This window comes from Vicugna pacos, chromosome 5 (genome assembly GCF_048564905.1).
Source record: "Vicugna pacos chromosome 5, VicPac4, whole genome shotgun sequence".
NCBI classification, from domain to species: domain Eukaryota; kingdom Metazoa; phylum Chordata; class Mammalia; order Artiodactyla; family Camelidae; genus Vicugna; species Vicugna pacos.
The window spans coordinates 69327137-69349934 of NC_132991.1; the positions used below are offsets into that span (position 1 = coordinate 69327137).

Below are 22798 nucleotides of genomic sequence, written 5' to 3' on the forward strand. Positions count from 1 at the left end.
CTAGACAAAGTGGCTCCGGGCCATAAGCCAAGCTGTGGATCAGGCTTTAAGGGGGATGTCTGATCTGCCACCTTATGGAAGTGGCAGCAATATTCAGAGACAGGAACCACCCATTTCACGCAGTGCCAAATATACTTTCTACAAGGATCCTCGTCTAAAAGATGCAACCTATGATGGCCGCTGGCTTTCCGGGAAACCTCATGGCAGGTGAAAATGTATAAGATTTGGTTTATGCCTGGAGTGAGGATGATAGTCTAATTACCAAGAAGTATTGATTATCTGAAACATTAATTGACATGTATTATTCTTTGCTTATGCATTCCAGAGGGGTTTTGAAGTGGCCAGATGGAAAGATGTATTCTGGTATGTTCAGGAATGGCTTGGAAGATGGGTAAGAAAATTGTGTAAAACATGAGGGTAAATGCAACTACAGTCTTAAACTATGTAATTTTGTGTTCAGAGTTATTTTCAAGATGATTAGTAGATTTTTGGTTTTTTAGAGATGCATACAGTGTATTAGGATTTACAGTGCACATGTGTGAACATGAAGGGAGCTAGGAATCTAGGGGGCAGCCTTGATTTACCTAGAATGAATTATTTACCTTGATAGCTGTGTGACCTCGCAGCCTTCCACCTGCTGAAATGGGCCTGTTTTTGATCCATTTCTCAGTTGTGAAGACTGAGAACCTTGGGTAATGTTGATGTTGAGACTATCAAGGTAGAAGTTCCTCCTTTATACAAAGGACGTAGAGAAGTTTTCCTTTCAGTTAGTTTTAAATTATCTTTAATTTCTGTGATCTATTGAAGGGAAAGTCTTCTAAATGATGTATTATCCTAATAGTGCTCAAATGACATTATTTTTATATTAGCTTGTCATGTTTTCTAACATAAATTTACAAGAAAATTTATGACAGTGAAGTATTTTGTATCATGTTAGAGAAATAATTTATCTTATTGTATAAGAAAGATTATTATATGAATTAGGTAGGTGATTTTGTGTGTGTGTGATAGTGTAAATTTTTATGATGTCTTTTAATCTTTTAATAAAATTCTAGAATGAGAAGAAATGTAGATAATTTACCCCTCTTATTACACAGATGGGGGAGCCGGGTACCTGGACTTAACCAAGGTGATACAGCTAATTAGTGGCAGAAATAGGCCTTGGGCACGGGTTTTCTGTTTCTCCTTAATACTTGGCATAAAACACCTATTCCCTTTGTGTAGTGGGGTTAATGCCCTCTAAGACTTGCCAAATAGCTTAGGTGGTCGATAACAGCTTAAATCAAGACCCCATTTACCGCTTTCCTCCTCTAGCCAAATCTTTTCTCTAGTCTCATTATACCAATGTATGCATACAAAAGGTGGATATGTCATAAATGCATCTTCTGATGTTTTTATTCTCCTTGGCAGGTATGGAGAATACAGAATCCCAAATAAAGCATTGAACAAAGAAGACCATTATGTGGGCCATTGGAAAGAAGGAAAAATGTGTGGTCAAGGAGTCTTTAGGTAATAACATTGGAAAGGTTGTTGGACTGGTTGTTGCTTTTTCAAAGAATCATGTAAACCTAAATGTTTATGTAGCCAAAATTTCCAAGGAATAAATTTTATTTATTCTTTTAACTGAAACTGTATAGAGTCTTCTTTTAAAGATCAACCTTTTTATCTATGACAAAATGAAAACATTAGATTCTTATTTAGTTCTTAACAAAACTGTGCAAACTTTGTAAACCATAACTTTCTCACAGAATCTCCTGGACATCTGTAAATTTATCTTATGTTGATTACATGAGTAATATGGACAACACCTGTCATTATTTCAGAGATTACTCATTTTATTTTCCCATAAAGGACTATATATATACACTTTTTTCCCGATTTTAACAGAGTATCGCCTGTAATATCTTCAACTTCTTAGACTCAATCATTAAGATTTTTGATTGGTGAAAAATAGTCATATAAACAAATAAATAATCATAGCTATCAGTGAGACATAAGCATAATTTTGAATTTCCCGAACTTTGTAAAAATAAGCATCAGAATTCAATGTGCTTGTGATCTGTATCTATTCTTTCTAACCAGTTATGCCTCTGGTGAAGTGTTTGAAGGCTGTTTCCAAGATAACATGCGTCATGGTCATGGTCTCCTACGAAGCGGAAAATTGACTTCCTCTTCTCCCAGTATGTTCATTGGCCAGTGGGTGATGGATAAGAAAGCAGGATATGGTGTCTTTGATGATATCACTAGGTACAGTATTCTGCTTCTAATCGCAGTTTAGAGTGAGAGAATAAGGTTCCTATACTTCTCCAAGAAGTGATAATTTTATGAAGGCTAAGTGTCTTGATTAGATAGTACTGAGGACATTTTTAATAAGAATATAGTTATCAGGCATTATTTTATGCATTTGCTTGTGAACCAAACAAGTTTACTTCGTTACAAGATCAGGATCATTCAGAATTAACATTGGTGCCATTTTCCTTAAAACTTCATACATACAAAGCTTTTAGTGTCTCAGAGAGGCTACCGAATCTTTGACTATTACATAAAAAAACTCTTTAATGCCATCAATAGATAATAAGAGGAAAAGTAGGGGAGGAGGAAGGATCGATTGAAATTCCCTTTTGAAGTTAGTGAATGATATCTAAACAGATCTTCCTGTTAGGTCGGAGACTTGTTACCATGCCAGCAGCCCAGGAATCAAGCTTAGTTAAATTCAATTAACTAAACATTGGGGAGAAATGTAGTTCTTTTGCCTCTGTATTTGGTTTGGCCTGATTTGTTTTTGGACTTAATATATACTCTTTTCTCCCTCATGTTATTGTCATAATGTGGAATTTTAAATTTTTTGCTATTATCACTAAAATCTGATTAATTTAACAAGTTTGTACTAATTTTATCTTTTTAGTGGAAATTAGTAAGATTTCTCTGAGTTTGAGTAAGTGAAGAACAAGCCCTCATTTATGATAAACCCCATTTCTTTTTTTTTTTTTAATCAGTGAACTTTTGGGTAAGAAAAAATTGTACATAGATTTGAGTTTATCTATTACATTTTAGACAAAGTTATTTAGAGTTGAATTCTTGGCATTAAATTTTCCAATCATATATTTTAAAGTTACCAAGGAATACTTGGAGGATACACAGATCTGTGTCTGGAAGACTATATTAAATTTTTAAGAGAACATTGCTCTGAGTAGGAAGTGTTTTGCAATCACATTGTCCTGTGTTTAAGGAGACAGAGTTAACCACTTTAACTAGAAAAATGGAACAGAAACCAACCTGAGGGTGATTCTTGGTATCTCCTACGTGATCATTGTTTGCTCCCCACCTCATCATCGAGTTTGATTTTTTTTTCCTGTTCTATTTACTTTTGTAGGGGGGAGAAGTACATGGGAATGTGGCAAGATGATGTATGTCAAGGGAATGGAGTGGTAGTTACCCAGTTTGGATTATACTATGAAGGCAACTTCCAACTTAATAAAATGATGGTGAGTGGGATAGTTTGCATATAGTTTCTGTTGACTTTTTAAAACTCCTATGTCCTCAGTTAACTGTTTAGTCATCTTTTTTTTTGATATTCTGTCTTCCCTAGTACTAATTTTCTTGTCTCTTAAGATTATGTAAGGCTTTGGAGGATGTGGCTGCAGGTACCCCAACTTACTGTGCATTTTCTGTGTTGTGATTTTTGCTTTGTTTCTTCACATAGGGAAATGGGGTTTTACTTTCCGAAGACGATACTATCTACGAGGGAGAGTTTTCGGATGACTGGACCCTGAGTGGGAAGGTTGGAAATTCTTTCTCTCTCTAATAATCATTCACTAATTTTTTTCTTGACCTTTAAAAAAGCTAGCCTAAAATAAAATTCACCTGTTTTAAGGGTACATTTCAATGATTTTTAGTAAATATGCAGAGTTGTACAACCATTACCACAATCCAATTTGAGATCATTTCTGTCACCCAAAAAGATTTCCTTCGCCATCTCCTGCCCATTTGCAGTCATTCCCTGGTTCTCCCTCCAGTCCCAGGCAACCTTTAATGAGCTTTATAACTAGATTTTCAGCTTCTTTCACATAAATGTACTCTTATGACGAGTGTTCCCTTCTGTGTGACTTCTCACAGTTAGCATGTTTTTGAGGTTTCTCCATATTGTGACATGTGCAGTACTTCAGTCCTTTTTATTGCTGAATAGTATTCCAAAGCCACATTTTGTTTATCCCTTCACCAGTTGACAGGCATTGGATTGTTTCCAACTTTAGACTGTTTCCAACTTTAAGCTACTATGAATAATGAAATTGACTACAACTTCTTTTTTTCTTTTTCCTTTTTCTTTTTTTTAACAGTATAGTTGATTTACAATATGTTGTTAGTTTCAGCATAGTAACTCAGTTTTTTTGCAAATTATATTCCATTATAGGTTATTATAAGATAATGGTGCTAAACAGTATATCCTTGTTGCTTATCTATTTTATATATGGTAGTTTGTATCTGTTAATCCCATAGCCCCTATTTGTCCTTGCTCCCTTCCCTCTCCCATTTGGTAATCACAGTTTGTTTTCTATGTCTGTGAGTCTGTTTCTTTTTTCCATTTCCATTTACAACTTCATGTGTGAGCATGTTTTCATTTCTCTTGGGTAGATACCTAGGAGTATAATTTCTGGGTTGTATGGAAAATTGATGTTTAACATATTAAGAAACTGCCAAACTGTTTTCCGAAGTGGCTGCATCATTTTACATTCTCATCATCAATATATGAGGATTCTGACTTCTCCACATCTTTGCCATTATTTTTTTTTCTGGTTCTTTTCTTTTTGTCGTTTTAGTGGATGTGAGATGGTATCTCATGGTTTTAATTGACATTTCCCTAATGATTAATAATGTCATTATACAGCATATCTTTTAGTACTTACTAGTGATTCATCTGTCTTCTTTGGTTAAATGTATATTCAAATGTCTTGACATTTCAAGAATTTGTTTATAGTCTTACTATTGAATTGTAAGGATTCTTCATATATTCTGGATGCAAATCTTTTATCAAATACAGGATTCATGATTATTTTCTTATAGTCTGTGGCTTGTCTTTTTGTTTTCTTAATAGTACCTTTTGAAGCACAAAAGTTTTTAATTTTAATAAAGTCTAGCTTATCAAAAAAGTTTTTTATGAATCATGCTTTTGATGTCATAACTAAGAAATCTTTGCCTAACTCAAGGTTATTAAGATTTTCTTCTGTGTTTTCTTCAAAAAGTTTTATAGTTTTAGCTCATATGTTTAGGTCTATGATTCATTTTGAGGTGATTTGTGTAGGGTGTGATTTAAAGTCTGAGTTGATCTTTTTACATGTGCATTATCTAGCTGCCCCAGCAATTTTGCCAATTGTATATTCTTGACATCTTGTTGAAATGAACTCATCATAAAATATGTTTATTTCTGGATTCTGAATTATATTTCATTAATCTATATGTCTCTCCTTATACTAGTACCACCCTGTCTTGACTGCTGTAGATTTATAGTAAGTCATGAAATCATCAAGTATAAGCTTTCCAACTTTGTTCTTTTTAATAATTCTTGTGGCTATTCTGGATCCTTTGCCTTTCCATATAGATTTTAGGACTGACTTATCAAAATCTGCAATAAAGCCTGCTGAGATTTTGATAAGGATTGTGTTGAATCTACAGATCAATTTGGGGAGAATTACCATCTTGATAATACTGAATTTTCCAATCCATGAATCTGGAATGTCTCTCAGTTTATTTAGATCATCTTTGATTTCTATCAGCAATGTTTTGTAGTGTTAAGTGTGCATCTTTTGAATATCTTTGGTTAAATTTATTCCTAAGTATTCTTTTTAATGCTGTTGTAAATAAAATTGTTTTCTTAATTACATTTTTGGATTTTTCATTGCTATTATATAAATACAATTGATTTTTGTATTTTGTTCTTGTATCCTGAAACCTTATTGAATTCATTTATTAGTTTTAGTAGGGTTTTTTGTTTTGTTACGGGTTTTTTTTTTTATGTGTGGATTTCTTAGGAGGTCTTGCATACAGGATCATATTATTTACAAATAAAGATAGTTTTTACTTCTTGTTTTGCAATCTGAAAGTCTTTTTTTTATTATTTTTGTTCCTTGTCTGATTGCACTGGCTAACCTCCCTGGAAGAATGTTGAATAGAAGTCGTAAGAGTGGACATCCTTGACTTTTGCCTTTTTTTAAGGGAAAAGCATTATATCGTTCACCTTTAGTATGATGTTAGCTAAGGGTTTTTCATAGATTCATCAGATTGAGATAGCTCCCTTCTCTTCCTAATAATTGTTGAGAGTTTTTATTATGAATGGGCTTTTTCTGTGTCTGTTGAGATGATTGTGTGTTTTTTGTTCTTTATGCTATTATGGTGTATTATATTGGTTGCGTTTCTGATGCTAAACCAACCTTGCGTTCCTGTGACAAGTCATACTTGGTTCTAGTGTATAATCCTTTTTATATATTGCTGGATTTAATGCTAAAATTTTGGTTAAGATTTTTACATCTGGGATATTTATTTGTGTTTATAGTTTTCTTTCTCATGATATCTGTCTTTGGTATTGAGGTGATACTGGCCTCATAAAGTAAGTTGAGAAAGATTTTCTCCTTCTCCATTTTCTGAAAGAATTTGTGAAGCCTTGGTATTGTTTCTTTGAATGCTTTGGAGAATTCACGAGTGAAATCACCTGGGCCTGAGCATTCTTTGTGAGAAGGTTTTGAATTTTCTGATTCAATTTCCTTACATATAATTGATCAGATTTTCCATTTCTTCCTTAGTCAATTTTGGGAATTTATGTCTTTCTAGGAATTTCTCTGTTTGATCTAAGTTATCTAATTTGTTGGCATAAAGTTATTCTCTTAGTATTCTCTTCTAATCTTGTAAATTTCTGTAAGGTTGGTGTAATATCCCGTTTCTTGATTTTGTAATTTTATGTCTTTTTTTTCTCCCTTGATCGACCTATTTAAGAATTTGTCAAGTTTATCTTTTTAAAGAAGCAGCTTTTGGTTTCATTGATTTTTTTTTTCTCTACATTATTTATTTTCTGTCTCATTGGTTTTTGCTCTAATCTTTATTATCTCCTTGTTCTGGGTTTAGTTTGTTTCTCTTTTCTAACTTTATAAGGTGGAATTTTAGATTACTGATTTGAAATCTCCCTTATTTTATAATACAGATGTTTACAGTTTTAAATTTGTCTCTGAGCACTGCTTTATTAGCATGCTATCAATTTAGATAAGTTGTTTGTTCATTTAGCTAAAAATATTTTACCAGTTTTTCCTGTTACTTTTTTTTCTTTAACTCATGAATTATTTTCATACACTTTTTACTCATGCATGTGCATACACTTTTTTTTTTTTTGACAATTCGAGACTAGAGTAAGTTAAAAAGGAAAATATTAACCATTTAGTGCCTTTTTTCCCCTTGAGTTTTTAAATGGAAAATACTTGGTTTCTCTAATTCCACATTTTCTCTGACTTTCCCTAGGGAACATTGACTATGCCAAATGGAGATTACATTGAAGGTTATTTTAGTGGAGAATGGGGATCTGGGATAAAAATCACTGGGACCTACTTCAAGCCTAGTCTGTATGAGAGTGATAAAGACAGACCCAAAGTTCTGTGAGTAACTAGTGTTAATTCTAGATTAATTATTGAATGTTTTGAGTTGTCTTGCTTTTATCAAAGCTGGTTAATATTTCAAATGTAGAACAAGTTTTTAAAGTCATTTTTTTTTAACAAAGTATGATCTTGAATTGTAAACTGACATTGCTATAGGTTGCTAAATCTATAGTCTTGGCTTAGATTATAGCCTTCAGAGCATAAATGTTTCAAATGAAAGTTCTGTGTGTGGGAATAATCTTATTGTTAATGGTGCAGGTATCCAAGTTGACTGAAAGAGCATTTTTAAATGGAAGCCTACACAACTTGATTTTTGAAAAGTAAAGATCAACCCTGTATATACACTAGGTGGAATAGAATACATTACATATATGGGGAAAACTCAAAGTCTCTGGGTGTATTGTGTTCTTCCTCCAAGGTTTTGGCATATGTTTATTTTCCTTTATTGACTGCAGCTTTAGCTGTTTTTGTATTGTGATAGCATCTCAGATTCTTGTTTCTTGTGGGAACTTAATATACTTTATGTAGCATTTTTATTAGAGTATTTTTAGAACCCAATGGGTAATGCATTTCACAATTCTCATTATGAGATGTGCAAGGCACAGAATGTTCTTGTTTTAGCAGGAATCAATTTTGCAAAATCAATTCTGTGGAAATGTAGAAAGCAAACAAGAATTCTGATGTGCTTCACACTTAACAGCTCATGTACTTCACTGTCTATAAACACCAAGTAGCTAAAAAACATTCCTTTAAATTTTCATTCAGTTTTTAAACAATACAACCACCATCATCCAAGCAGTTTTTGTCACAGATGTATTCCCAGTTGTATATTAGAAAGTTTCTGTTCTTCAGGATTTTTACACAAAAGAAGTGAATGGTAAAATGCTGACATGACCTTATTAGCAGGAAGCTAGGAAACCTGGCAGTGCCGGCTGATGAGAAGTGGAAAGCGGTGTTTGATGAATGTTGGCATCAGCTCGGCTGTGAGAACCCAGGCCAAGGAGAAGTTTGGAAAGCATGGGACAACATTGCTGTGGCCCTGACCACCAACCGGCGCCAACACAGAGACAGGTGAGTGAATGCCCACCCAGCATAGGACAGAGCCTGGTAGGAAGACAAAACTTAAAATCAGTAAGTTGTCAAGGCTTCTAACATTTAGTTTTTAAATATAACTTAAAAGTCAGTGATGTACTCCTGTTTCTGGGTAAGGATGGGTAAAACACACCTCCTATATCTTCTGCTGAGCTCAGCTTTAAAACCCAAGCAGAATACACGGACAGCTATTTGAAACCCTGAAAAACAAACATCAGGAGGTGTATTGGGGAACATCTGACTTCAGAGTACCATCCAACCAATGGTGAGTTTATTGGGTTGTATCCCCCAGCCTGAACTACAGTGTCCCCCAGCCTGAACTCAGTATAACCTGAAACTGGAAGTAAGCACTGTGGTGCAGACAGACAGAGACACAGAAAAAGCCTGCTGTTTCTGGCTCAAGATACGAAAAAGAGGCTTCTAAAACTCACAGAGTGGAGGAGATACCCTGGGTTTTCTCTCTCTCCTTTGTCTCCACTTTCTCATGCCCCTGCCTGCAGCCACTTCTGTGGCAGGGACAGTGATGCCAGCAACTGGAGCAGGCAAGAGACAGGATGCTTCCAGGAGCCAGCACTCCGGTGAGAGTGGACCCTTTTTCTCTGTTGATGGATCCTCAGGTCCAAGAGTCATAGCCAGACCTCACTGCTTTTTTGACCTCTCTATCTTCCCACCACTTGGCCCTGGATGTGGCACATTCATGGAAGTGGGCATTTTTTTGCTGGGGGACCTAAAAGGGGAACCAGAAAATACTGTGGGGGTAACAGAAAGAGAGGAGCTCTGGAAAGCTATAAAGTGAACTCACATTGGAACTGTAACCCACAGAAGGCTAAAACAAAAATACCAGCTGTTTCAGAGATTTCCCAAAATCACCTGCACGTTTGGTGATTCACTAGAAGGTCTGATAAGGCTCAACAGATAGTTGTATTTGGTGGTAAGAGTTATTTCAGCAACGCAGTAAGAATCCACAGCCCTGTCCTAAGGGAAGGAGACATGGGCTGTGTCTGGAGGAATCCCTGTGTGGGGTTGCACAAAGCACACACACTCCGGAGCAGTAAAATGCACTGCACATGTACAGTGTTTCTGCAAAGAAGCCCCTTAGAGATTCAGTGCCCCAGGTTTTTATTGGGTGCTGATCACATAGGCACCCTGTGCTTAGCAACTACCAAAATTCCACAGTCCCAGAAGGAAAGCAGATGTTCACCGTAAATCACTTTGTTAGTACAGTCCGATAGCAAAATAACTTTATTGTTTAGGAAATGGTTCATGTTAGTATAGGGAACTTTTAGAAAGCTTAGTTTCTGGGTACCAGCCAAGGGCCAGCTTTACAAGCAGGTCCTTGTAAAGATAACAGTTTCAGTTCTGCTATGTTTTACAATGTTATGCATGTCAAAGTTCTCCATAGGATATAAAACAAGACCCCAAATCTCATTAATGTAATACTGAAAATGTCCAGGGAATAAACCAGAATTACTTGGCAATCAAAGAACCATGAAAATCTCGACTCATTTGGGGAAAGACAATCAATAGACATCACCGATGCCCTAACATAGATTTTGGAATTATCTGACGAGAACTTTAAAGTAGCTATTATAAAAATGCTCAAATGAGAAATTGCAAACATCTTGAAACAAATATTAAAACCAAAAGTATGAGCAAAGAAATAGAAGACATTAAGAAGAACTAAGTCAAATTTTTTGAACTGAAAAATATAACCAAAATTTTAAAAATCACTGGGTGGTCTCAGTAGCAGGATAGAGATGACAGCAGGAGAGTCAGTGAACTTGCATATAGATTAATAGAAGTTATTCAAACTAAATAATAAAAGCATGTGGGGAAAAATAGTGAATAGAGCTCTAAGGAACTAAGGAGTCTAATATGTGTGTCCTTGGAATCCCAGAAGGAAAGGAGAAGAATTACAGGGCTGAATAAATATTTGACTAAATAATGCTTGAATGGTTCCCAAGTTTGGTGAAAGACATAAACCTATACATTTAACAAGCTGAACAAACTGCATCCTGGGTGGGAGTGGGGATATCCATATACAGATGATACGTAATATTCAAATTGAAAGAAAAAAATCTTGAAAGCAGCTAAAGAAAAATTACTCATCTAAATTAGCGATTCTAATGGCTGCATATTTGTCATCAGAAACCTTGGAGGCCAGAAGGAAGTGGCACTGCAGGTTTTAAGTGCTGAAAGAAAAATTACAGATGTGCTTCTTCATTTCTTCTCTTCTTTATCTTATTTTCTTCCCTTTTCTCCTTTTCTTTCCTTTTCTCTTGCTTTTCTTTTCTCCACCTGCCTTTCTTCGTATTTCCTTATTCTTTAAGTTGGCCAGTAATTCCCATAAGCATTGCTTAGCCTTTGAAAGAACTCGCTAAGTTCTGCAATGTAGAAAGGAATTTTTCCCCCTGTATTTGAGATAAATAGGAATTGATTATAGTGCTTTGTGAAGTTAATGGTTTTTTACCTTCTACTGTGTCTATCAGTAGAAGAAATGGAAACTCCCAGAATTTATTACTGATGTGAACTTGCTCTTGTGTTTGATACAGATGGTCAGCCTTCATTGATAGAGCCGGTAGGCATTACCATTGAGACTTGAGACCTCCAGTTAACCTTGGTTGACTCCTTTTTAAATTGAAGCGTAGTTGATTTACAATATTGTCTTAGTTGCAGGTGTACAGCATAGTGGTTCAGTTGTTTTATTTTCTGATTATACTCCATTGTAGATATTACAAGATATTTACTTAATTCCCTGTACTATATAGTAAATCCTTGTTGCATATCTATTTTGTGTATAGTAGTTTGGATCTGTTAATCCCACACTCTTAATTTGTCCCTCTACCCTCTCTTTCCCCTTTGGCAACTGTAAGTTTGTTTTCTATGTCTGTGAGTCTGTTTCTGTTTTGTATATAGATCCATTTGTATTATTTTTTAGATTTTACATATAAATGATCATATAGTATTTGTCTTTCTCTGCCTGACTTCACTGAATATAATATCCTCTAGATAACTTTGGATAACTCTTGGTGGGTATTTCCAAGGAGTGAGAATGTATGAACTTTATATAAAACCATGTTGCTATCACAAAAATCTTATGTGTTATCTAAAATAGTATTATAATAATTATGCACTGTTTCTAAGCACTGCATTCTACCACTGAGCTATACCCTGCCCTGCCCCGACATTGTACACTGTTTCTGATTTCTAATTGGTTGTAATCTAGTGGGTCTAGTAAAAATTTCATGTGATTACAAGTATGTGTTCTGTCTTAGCTGCTTCATCAGAAGCTTCCCTTTACCCATTGTTTGCTTACCTCACCACCTGTAGTAACTTCCTCATCATCTCCTTACTTTTTGAGCTCATTTGCATTTCTTTCTTTGCTGTTTGACTTGTTTTCCTTTTCCCTTAGCACTCTCTCCCCTTAATTCCATTTTTTCTCATCACTAACAAGTCTGTCGCCAGTTTTCTCTTCAAGCTAATGTTATAACAGCATTTCCCAACACCATGGTTTAGATTGGAGCAACATCTTCATTAATTTATTGTAGTTGGTGTGGAGTAACAGTAAATGCTGTTTGGAATGACTGTTACATAAACCTAATAGGTTAGTTACCAATTATGAGCACATTTGGGCTGAACACTGTGCTGAATACTCCATTTCATCCTTAGTTGGAGACTGTTTTTCTTGTGCACATTAGTTATCTTGCTTTCTTGAAATATATAATAGGCATTCTTTTCCCTTTTTGTAGTCCAGAGATACTAAGTCGTTCACAGACTCAGACGCTAGAGAGTTTGGAATTCATTCCTCAGCATGTTGGTGCCTTCTCTGTCGAGAAATATGATGACATCAGGAAATATTTAATAAAGGTAAACAAGAGTCAAAACCATGCTGCTCTTGTGAACTAATGATGCAGGTACAACAATATATCATTCAGGTGTACTCACAGCTTATTGATACTTTAATCCTGTTTTTGCTTTCTAAGTATTTCTTTTGTTAATTATCTGACTACTAAAAACACATTTCTACGTGGAGATTAACCTATTATGATGATGGAATCTTCTAAGTTTTGTAAAGTGTTCAAGGAGGTTCTGGAGATCTAGGGTCCATGTTTAAAATGACTTTTTGTTAGTAACATTAGCAAACCAGAAATTGTATAAATAAAGAATGCTGCCCTCACCTCATAGTTAAGCTCTCTTTGCTTCTTCCCAAACCCTATAAGATCAGTTACAATTTAAAGTATGACATGCATTGTATGGGGGTGCAGGGAGGAATATTAGGAGATATCAAGGGAAGTGAAGAGTTACTATTTCAGAGCATAATAAGCTGTCATAAATTTTCTCCAAGGTAACATTTCACATATTTTTTATGACATTTAAAGTATTAGAACCTTTCTTTCAATGATATTCTATACCAATGTATCCAAAACTATTTTCCCAAAGTATTGAAAGGATTCTTTGATTAAGATTGGGAACTCCTACTCTGCTTTCAGAGACTCAACATTTTCAGAAAAGTTAAAGGATTTGAATTTTCCTGGTCTAAAAGTAGACTCTTGATTACTTTCATTTTGAAAATTATCATTTATGAAATTGTTAATTTTTGATTGATTGTTTCTGCTGTTAGTGTACATTGATTGACTGCATTGTTCTCTTCCTGCCCAGGCCTGTGACACTCCTCTTCACCCTCTGGGCAGGCTTGTGGAGACACTGGTTGCAGTGTATAGAATGACATATGTGGGTGTGGGAGCCAACCGCCGGTTACTGCAGGAGGCCGTGAAGGAGATTAAGTCCTACCTTAAGCGAATTTTCCAGCTGGTGAGGTAAGAGATCTTTTCATCGAAGTCTGGAAGCTGTGGAATACTAGTTTATCCTTATGCTTGGGTATCTTCACCCTGAATCTAGAGGTTACAACTTTGTAAAGAGTCATGAATTGTTCCCTTTGTCACAGAAATTAAATTATTCACTAAGAAAATGGTTTTATGCCACAGATCCTTAGATTAAATAACGAAAACATGTTTTTACTTTGTGTTTATGCTATAAGTATAAAAAAGTTGGACCTTAGCCATTGTTAATTATTTCCTTTGTATCTTCCTAACTCATTAAGTATGATAGAAGGCTAAAATGAATGTTTTTTTTAATACCAATTTTGGTATGAAATATAGTAGTCTTATTTGGATTTAATCTCTAGACAAAAATCATGTCTCTAAAACCTAACCACAGAGAAGGTAAAATCCAATATGAAGTTTTATCCCTGAATATTTATGTCCTGTCCCTTGACAACAGCATATTCAGTTATTCATTTATTCAGCAAATATTTATTGAGTGTGTCAGCCACCATTCTAGCCCCTGGAGGAATTTATCAGTGAACAAACTTAAAAAAAAAAAAAGAATCTGTACTCTAATGCGGCTGACAATTTAGTGGGCACAGAGTAAACAAAATATGTGAGATAATGATAAACATGACAGAGGGAAAGAGGACGAGTCTGGAGGTGAGATGCTGCTGTTTCAAACAGAAGGTCAAGGAGGCCTAACTAATAAGGTAATATCTGAGCACAGGCTTTGAAGGAAGTTAGAAAGCAAGCAGGCATTTTTCAAAGGAGGGTTTCAGGCAGCAAGCAAATTAGGAACTTTTGAAATTCAAGATATTTTACTGGGTTTAAGCGGGCAAGTAAATACTATACTGAGATAGTTGTACAGAATTTTATGGATTTTTGTCTCAGAAATCTTTCTCTATTATTAGTCTCAAAACTGATAAATGCATTTCAAAGTGTTTCAGGTTTTGAGGGGACAGTGTATCCACTAAAAACACTGCTGGACTTGGATTGTTTCAGCACTGACATTAGCTGGGTAAAATGAAGATCAGTTTCCTGAACTTTTTTAGTTTTCCCAACTATAAAATTAGGGACAGGGCATGGTATAAGTCTACAAAAATACAGAAGGTTGCCTTTAAGGATCAAGATTTAAGCCTGTGAAAATAAAGAGGACAATAAACTTTGTTTATGGTTAGAACCCACCATTTGCATACCAGAGGTGGGAAATAAAATCTAGAGCAAATTCAGAGCTTAGGGAAAAATCCTTAGCAACTTAGTAGCTTGATCATTTGGAAAATGTTTTCAATAACTTGACTATAAAAAAATTTTTTTAATTTTTACATTAATTGATTTTTCATTTTTTTCTTAATGTTGGACATTTAAGTATTTCCAGTGATTTTTTTTTTTAATACTCTGAAAACAGTGGTCTCTCCTTGAAGAGTCAGGGCACATTGACCTCAAGATGAGATTTGCCAGTAAGAAAACATATTTCATATAGATTAGAATTCTTCATTCTTCAGTAACTAAACAAAAAAGAAAAGATTTAAGTAGTGTTATTCATTAGCTACATTCTTAATTTTATCCTGTAAGAACCATCAGTTAAGAATCTCAGGGAACTAGGGGTTGGGGTTTAACAGACACATGTTACTATATATAAAATCGATAAACAACAAGGACCTGCTTTGTAGCGTGGGGAAGATATTTCAATTTCTTGTAATTTTACAATAATGTAAAATGGAAAAGAATCTGAAAAGAATATGTATATATGTGTATATATATGTATAACTGAATCACTCTGCTGTACATCTGAAACTAACATTGTAAATCAACTACATTTCAATAAAAAACTAAAAAGAAAAAAGAATCTCAGGAAACTAAAATATTTAGTTGATACAAAGTTTGATTTCATCAGGCCTTAAATAGATTAAATAATAGCAATGTGTTTGTACTCTTTCTAGCTGCTCTAGAGGTGTAATTGTTTATTTTTTATTCTTCCTTAGATTCTTATTTCCTGAGCTTCCTGAGGAGGGCAGCACAATTCCTCTTTCTGCTCCTCTGCCAACTGAAAGGAAATCCTTTTGCACTGCGAAGTCAGATTCCAGATCTGAATCACCAGAGCCAGGGTGAGTAGAGCTGGGTGGAAATTGTGAAGAAAGAGGGTGGAGACTAGATGATCTTATGCAAAGAATCCCAGGAGAAGTTATTTTTTTCCCTAGATCTGTTTCCTTCTTTCGAAAATGATGTGTTTGGGTGAGGTGATCTCAGGTTCCTTTTAGGTCTCGAATTCTACTTGGCAAACCCCATAAAAGTATAACCACAGATGACTGGGCACAAAGGCAAAGTAAATCTGCCCTAGGACAACAGAAAAATTAGCCTTAAAATAGAAACAAAGTGGACTTTCTGTTAGATTTTGAGTTTACGGAAAGAATTCACAGTTGGCCTAAGACAAAACTGGGGCCATAGACACACTTCTCATGTAAACTCCTTACGTAAAAGAAGAGTAATATTATAACTGCTTCTTCTTTTTTTTTTTTAATTGAAGTATAGTCAGTTACAGTGTGTCAATTTCTGGTGTACAGCATAATGTCCCAGTCATGCATATATATACATATATTTGTTTTCATATTCTTTTTCATTAAAGGTTATTACCAGATACTGAATATAGTTCCCTGTGCTATACAGAAGAAATTTGTTTTTCACCTATTTTTATATATAGTGTTTAATATTTGCAAATCTCAAACTCCCAAATTTATCCCTTCCCACCCCTTTTCCCTGGCAACCATAAGATTGTTTACTATGTCTGCAAGTCTTTTTCTTTTGTAGATGAGTTCATTAGTGCCTGCCTGCCTGCCTGCCTTCCTTCCTTCCTTCCTTTTTTCTTTCTTTCTTTCTTTCTTCCTTCCTTCCTTCCTTCCTTCCTTCCTTCCTTCCTTCCTTTCTTTCTTTCTTTCTTTCTTTCTTTCTTTCTTTCTTTCTTTCTCTCTCTCTCTCTCTCTCTTTCTCTCTCTGTTTCTTGCTCTTTCTTTCTTTCTCTATTTATTTTTAGATTCCACATATGAGTAATATCATATGTTATTTTTCTTTCTCTTTCTGGCTTACTTCACTTAGAATGACAGTCTCCAGTTCCATCCATGTTGCTGCAAATGGCATTATTTTATTCTTTTTTATCGCTGAATAGTATTCTGTTGTATAAATATACCACAACTTCTTTATCCAGTCATCTGTCAATGGACATTTAGGTTGTTTCCATGTCTCGGCTATTGTATATAGTGCTGCTATGATTTAACTGCTTTTTTACTCAAAATTTCCCATCTTTACTTCCAGCTTGTAGAAAATGAAGCTCCATCTTTGATTCTGTATCCAATTTTAAGATTAACTCTTCTCCCTCTCCCTCTGATGTTTTGTAGTTATGTGGTAACAGGGTCTGGGTTGCTGCTTCCTGTGCTCCTCCCTCGGCTCTACCCACCGCTGTTCATGCTCTATGCCCTGGAGAATGATCGTGAGGAGGACGTTTACTGGGAATGTGTTCTGCGACTAAACAAGCAGCCAGATATTGCTCTTTTGGGCTTCCTCGGGGTGCAGAGGTAAGTGCAGCAGTTATGAATGGAATCGAATGGTTTTAACTTAAAATGCAAACAGCATTATCAGGAATTTGGTACTTTGATTATTGAATTTTCTATATGATTTGCTGTTTATTTACCTATTGCACATCTGTCTTCAGCAAAATAATGGTATTAATAACCATAAAGTTTCTGAGAATTTTTGGAGATAAGTATGAAATTTGATTATTCTTCTGAATATATGTATTCTGGATTTATATATATATGTAGATGTAGATGTATAGTTAGAGTTATCTTGCCTGATATTTTGTGGTACTTTAAAGCAATATGCATATATTCACATTTTCAGAAAAAGTTAATTATATCCAGTCTTTGATATTCTTCCTTCCCTCCCTCCTCATCTACAATTTCTAATTTAAAACTTTAGAAGTGGTCTTTTTGTTGTAAGGCATTTTTTTCTTGTTATTCCAAGGGAATACTAAGGGATTATGCTTTCTTTCTAGTTCTGTGATAAAGCTGATCACCCCAACATCCAATAATTAAATATTTGTGCTATCAAAAAAAAGGAATCAGCCTTAATTGGAAAGTAAATATTTTCAGTGGAATAGTTTAATAGTGAAAATGAGATAAAATAGAGTGAAGGAAAGCTTTGGCCAATATTTGATAATATTTGTAATGTATAGGGTTATGTTACTTCTGGAATGTTTATTACAACTTAACCTATCTGTGGAACAGTTATTTTAAATGGGGACTGGGGAGCCAATATAGTATTTAACTGTTTATATGGGGATTAATCTACCATAAATAACAACTTGTGTTAACAGTGTATGTATTCTTTTGTAGGAAATTTTGGCCAGTGACCTTGTCAATCCTTGGAGAGAGTAAAAAGGTATAGTAGATTTTAGTTTGTTCGACAAATATGCTTTTCTTTGGTGTGGAGGATTCGAGATAGCAAAAAATCTCCATTTCACTTTGGTAGAATAGTACCCAAGCATGAGTTGCATGAGTTCTTCACTGAAGACCTGCATCCTGCCATCGGTTTCATTTGTGTTTATTGTTGCTGCAAAAGGCACCTTTCCTCTTTTGACCTTTATAAATTCTCTTTTTTGCAGGTTTTGCCAACCACAAAAGATGCTTGTTTTGCCTCAGCTGTAGAATGTCTACAGCAGATCAGGTAATCTCTGATTTGTTGAAAATCACATAAATCAAAGAAGTGGTTAGGCTATTAAGATATTAATGAGATCTTATCTTTACCTAAACTCTAAGCACACTCCACCCCACCCCCTACCCCCAGCAAAAAAAAAAAAAAAAAAAAACACAAAACATGGTGTTAAACTCAGGCTAGAGATCAGAAAGGCTCTTTTGAGACATTTGGGTTACCTTTTATTCTACAGGGCCCTTGCATTTTCAAAAGTGGTGGAGAATCTATCCAGAAATTTATCTACATAATCACATCTTTAGCCAAATGGAAATTAACCAACTTCTTACTCAGAGAAAAGCATGTATTAGGAAAACAAGATTCCACTTGGGTAAAAGGAGATAATCTATGACTCAGTGGATTCTTCCACGGGAACCATTGATAGTTTGAGGCTTCTTTTCTCAGAGAACTGTAGGACTACAGAGGTCGTCCCTTCTAGCTACTCATTTTGCCTGATGTGTCCAACTTAAGGCACATGAGCCCTAGGGGTATAATGTCAACCAGTTAAGCTATAGGATATCCTCTTGTCTTTTGTCTTTTTTTTTTTTTTAAACAACAGCACAACATTTACCCCATCAGACAAACTTAAAGTCATCCAGCAGACTTTTGAAGAAATCTCTCAGAGTGTCCTGGCATCACTTCAGGAAGACTTCTTGTGGTCCATGGATGACTTGTTTCCTGTTTTCTTATACGTGGTGCTACGGGCCAGGTGACCAGTCTCTTCTGCCTTTAGTATTAGTGGCATTCTTTTAACCAGTCAGCCCCTTGCTTTTCTGAGCTGATGACAGGCATATGCTTTCCCACTGGAAAAATCCTCTTTTGTTAAGGTGGAAATAACTCAGTATCTTTTTCTCGTTGGGGCAGGATTAGGAATTTAGGCTCTGAGGTGCACCTCATTGAGGATTTGATGGACCCATATCTTCAGCATGGGGAACAGGGTATAATGTTCACCACCTTGAAGGTAAAGTATAGGTATTACTTAATTTTTTTTATGTTAAAAATTTCTTTCATTTACCATAATATGAATCTGTCATTTACCACCTTCTTTTTTAAAAAAAGTTTAATTGCAAACATTAAGTGCCTTTAGAGCACATATTGTTAAATTTTAAAACATGATAAGGTAAAGAAAAGTAGAATCAGTCAGTTATTCTTCAAAATACTAAAGCAAATTATTCACCACCCAGTCTTCCCTGTAAATTGATCATTCAAATCATTAACAAATCCTTATAGATGTAGACCAGCTATATACATGTAACTGTTAAAAAAAAAAAAAAAAAGGAAAGAAAGAATTCTTAATGTCCAAAAAAAGTATCCAGCCACAGAGCTATTTACTGGAATTAAGGTAAAACACCAAAGGCAGGATGTATGTAATGAATATGTGTGGCATTTCCTTTCTTTCCCATGTGTTTACTGTAACCAGTAGGTTACAAATGAGGTTCTCTGATCCAGGTGCTCTCTAGGGATTGTTGGAAGTCATTTCAGTTTCCCAACCTTAATTTTTCTTAGAATTTGATACAATCATTCTGAAGTTTCTTGGAAGAATAACAAATAGAAAATGGGGAAAACACTTCTGGAAAAAGACAGAAAGTAGACCCATTCTGCCAGTTAGTAAAGTATTACAAAATCACAGTAATTAAGATTGTATGTCACTGTTACAGGAACAGGCGGATTCCTAAGTGGAAGGAATGGCCCCCACATGGGCAGTATTATAATAAAAAATTCACATATGAAAATGGAAACATCAGGCACAAAAATGGAAAAAGAGAAGAATTATTTAATAAATGGTCAAAGTGTTGAGTTAGCTTATTAGCAGTTTTGAAGGGAGGGTAGAATCGGGGTGGAATCAGTCATGTAGCAAATTATAGATACCTTAGGGTTTAAAGATAGAAAAAGGAAGAGAGAATGAAAGACAAGCAAATTAAAATGAAAAAAAAATCCACTAGAATTTAATGTCAGGTTTCTGACTTGAGCTAATTGTTTAAACTTTTCAGCTTAAATACCATTAACATTTATATTAAGTAATCTGAAAAGTGTGGAGACAACTGGGGAAAATACTGGTCACCAGTGACTTACATTATTAGTATTTATGTTATATGAAGAGCATCTTTAACGTATCACCAAGGAAGAAACTGAATAAATACATTTATATGTAGGAAAATGCTCAGTTTCACTGCAGATTTTTAAAAGGTGCCATTTGTTCCTGCTAAATTAACAAAAATGTTATAAAGTTATACCCAGTGCTGGTGAGGTTATAGTGAAATCAGAATTATTCCTACATCACTGATCCTGGATTAAGTAGCAGTCACCCCTTTGGAAAACAGAGGTTAATGATGGTATCAGCAACTTCAAAAATGTTTGTGGAGTTTGCCTAGTCCTACTCCTGGAGATTTATCCCAAGAAATTAAAGAGTGGAAAACATTATATATTATTTGTATGAGGTGTTCTTTGTAGTGAGAGTAACTCTCAAAACGGTATTTTCAGAATCACCTTGGAATGCATTCCTGGAAATGCTGATTGACTGGGTCCAGGATAAGGCTTAATCTCAGTCTGTATGTTTATCAAATATACTAGGTGATTCTGATTACAGTTATTCATGGACCTTATAATGATCAGGATAGTCTAAGTATCCAATTGATTGTGGCTTAGCAAATTAAGGTATTTCTACTTGGTGAAGAATATTGTACAGCTTATAAAAAAGTTTGTTCATTTTAGCATTAGAGGAAAATTTACGAAATTTTATCTCTATTAATTACAGCTAAGCAAAATAGACATTGGGTAGGGGGACTGGAAGAAGCTGGGGGAAAATGAAAGCAACTGATTTTGTTGAGCTATCAGTATTTTAATAAGGGCTTTCCTTTCTTAGTCCCATGTGCATTGCTATGTTTATGTAGTTTGTTTCAAAGTAAATTTTAAATGGTTTTGAACTTTTTTTTTTTCAGGCATGTTACTACCAGATCCAGCGTGAGAAGCTTAACTAGGCTGCATAACAGCTTGACAACTGGATTATCTATACAGAGTGTTTTAGCACCATCTGGCGTCTTCCTGTAGTGGCAAAAAAAGAGCAGTGTTGAAATTAGGACTTTGTATTATTTTGGTTGTTATTTCTGAGCCTTACTAATGATCAGAGCCCTGAGCGCAGAAAAAAAGGACTGAATAATTTAAAGGGAGGATTGGAAAGGAGGTAGAAATCAGAATAGACCAGACTGTGGGCTATGTCAAGTTCCCCAAATACCATACATCTACTGTTGGAAAAAAGAGGGGTATTCCTTCCTATGGTAAATAGTATGCCAGCTCCTGAAGTTGTAAGAAAAAGTTCTCAGTATAGCTTCTTACGTTAAAGAAGTTGATGAATATTTTTGAGTTTCTGGTTCCCCTGCAGTTACCCCAGACCCCTTTGCAAGGAGCAGATTGTACTTGAAACTACCATGGCCACACTATGCCTTCCTAAATCCCTTGCAATCATGTGTGCACCATGCTTCTTTGCTGGGGGGCGGAAAGAGGAACTTTCAAACTGCAGTTTTAACTTTTTCTAAGCTTTTCTACCAGGGTATTCATGATGGAAGAGGTTCTGTGCAGTTACTACCACACCCTGACCCCAAACATGGAACACATCCAAATAGGAGTCTTCTGCCTCCTGACTAGAAAGATCATAGGAATTTTGTTCTTGGATTCCTTACAACGCTGTGGAGTGAATACACTGGAATACAGACACTGACTGACTCTGAGCTGCTGCAGGACCTCCTTTGTCCGCGTGTAAACGCTGTGTTCTGAGGCCTGTGAATGAGAGCCTGAAGAGCTCTTACACGTGGGCTGTTTTCTGGAGCAGGACTAGAGACTGGGAAATACGAAAGCGAAGATCTGCACCATCCTTGACCTAGTGTTGTGGTTCTTCCCTGCACCTCGCGCTGAACTCACAGAGGTGAAGGAAAAGGAAGCACGCTTTGGCTTTTCCCATCTCAGAAGTGTTGTGACACCTCAACCTCTTAGTGTTTGCATTTCGCCTTTGTTTTGTTTTTTTTATGTCCTATTGTAAGTGGTTGGTTTACACTGCACAAGTAACACTAGCTGTTTTGGATAACATAGGTGCTCTTCCCCAGCTCATCTCATCTCCTCACCAGGGTGAGCACACGGAGTGTCCTCCTCCTGCTTTGTGTTAACATCAGCAGATGGTAATCAGTTTTGAGAAAGGATCATGGTTTTTGCTCTACTTTATAATCAAGACAAGTGTTTAATAAAATACTGTTTCGGAATGTTGGCTGTGATGTAACAGCAATTTTCATAATAAAAGACATTCATCTTTATGAGGTTGTTTTATGATTGCAAAAGAAATGATACAGGGCAGCCTAGAAACTTAAGCTCAACTTTAGGTACCCCCCCACCCCCCACTTTGTAATCCATGCCTCTTTTATAGGCCTCAGAGATCCTGCTGGGGTTTTGGAGATCTCTCTCTAAAATAAACAATGAACTTACAGCACCTTTGCTGACGAAGAACAAATTAACTTTCCT

The 22798-nt window shown here is 35.5% G+C and overlaps 1 protein-coding gene across 3 annotated transcripts in view; it reads left to right on the forward strand.

Annotated features, from left to right (window-relative positions):
- The window catches only part of ALS2 (alsin Rho guanine nucleotide exchange factor ALS2), a 67566-nt gene extending 44973 nt beyond the window's left edge, over nt 1-22593 (forward strand). For 2 of the 3 annotated variants that reach the window (XM_072961460.1, XM_031678125.2), the window contains exons 18-34: nt 5-207; nt 326-391; nt 1411-1509; nt 2083-2247; nt 3374-3485; nt 3704-3781; nt 7501-7634; nt 8538-8705; nt 12476-12593; nt 13386-13543; nt 15535-15657; nt 16942-17118; nt 17938-17983; nt 18207-18268; nt 18852-19001; nt 19157-19253; nt 21232-22593. In XM_072961460.1, the coding sequence (XP_072817561.1) occupies nt 5-207; nt 326-391; nt 1411-1509; nt 2083-2247; nt 3374-3485; nt 3704-3781; nt 7501-7634; nt 8538-8705; nt 12476-12593; nt 13386-13543; nt 15535-15657; nt 16942-17118; nt 17938-17983; nt 18207-18268; nt 18852-19001; nt 19157-19253; nt 21232-21270 (1995 nt within the window). In that variant the 3' untranslated portion in view covers nt 21271-22593. The remainder of the gene's footprint in view (nt 1-4; nt 208-325; nt 392-1410; nt 1510-2082; nt 2248-3373; nt 3486-3703; nt 3782-7500; nt 7635-8537; nt 8706-12475; nt 12594-13385; nt 13544-15534; nt 15658-16941; nt 17119-17937; nt 17984-18206; nt 18269-18851; nt 19002-19156; nt 19254-21231) is intronic. The other variant, XM_072961461.1, reaches the window with a different exon arrangement.
- The last annotated feature ends 205 nt before the right edge of the window (nt 22594-22798 follow it).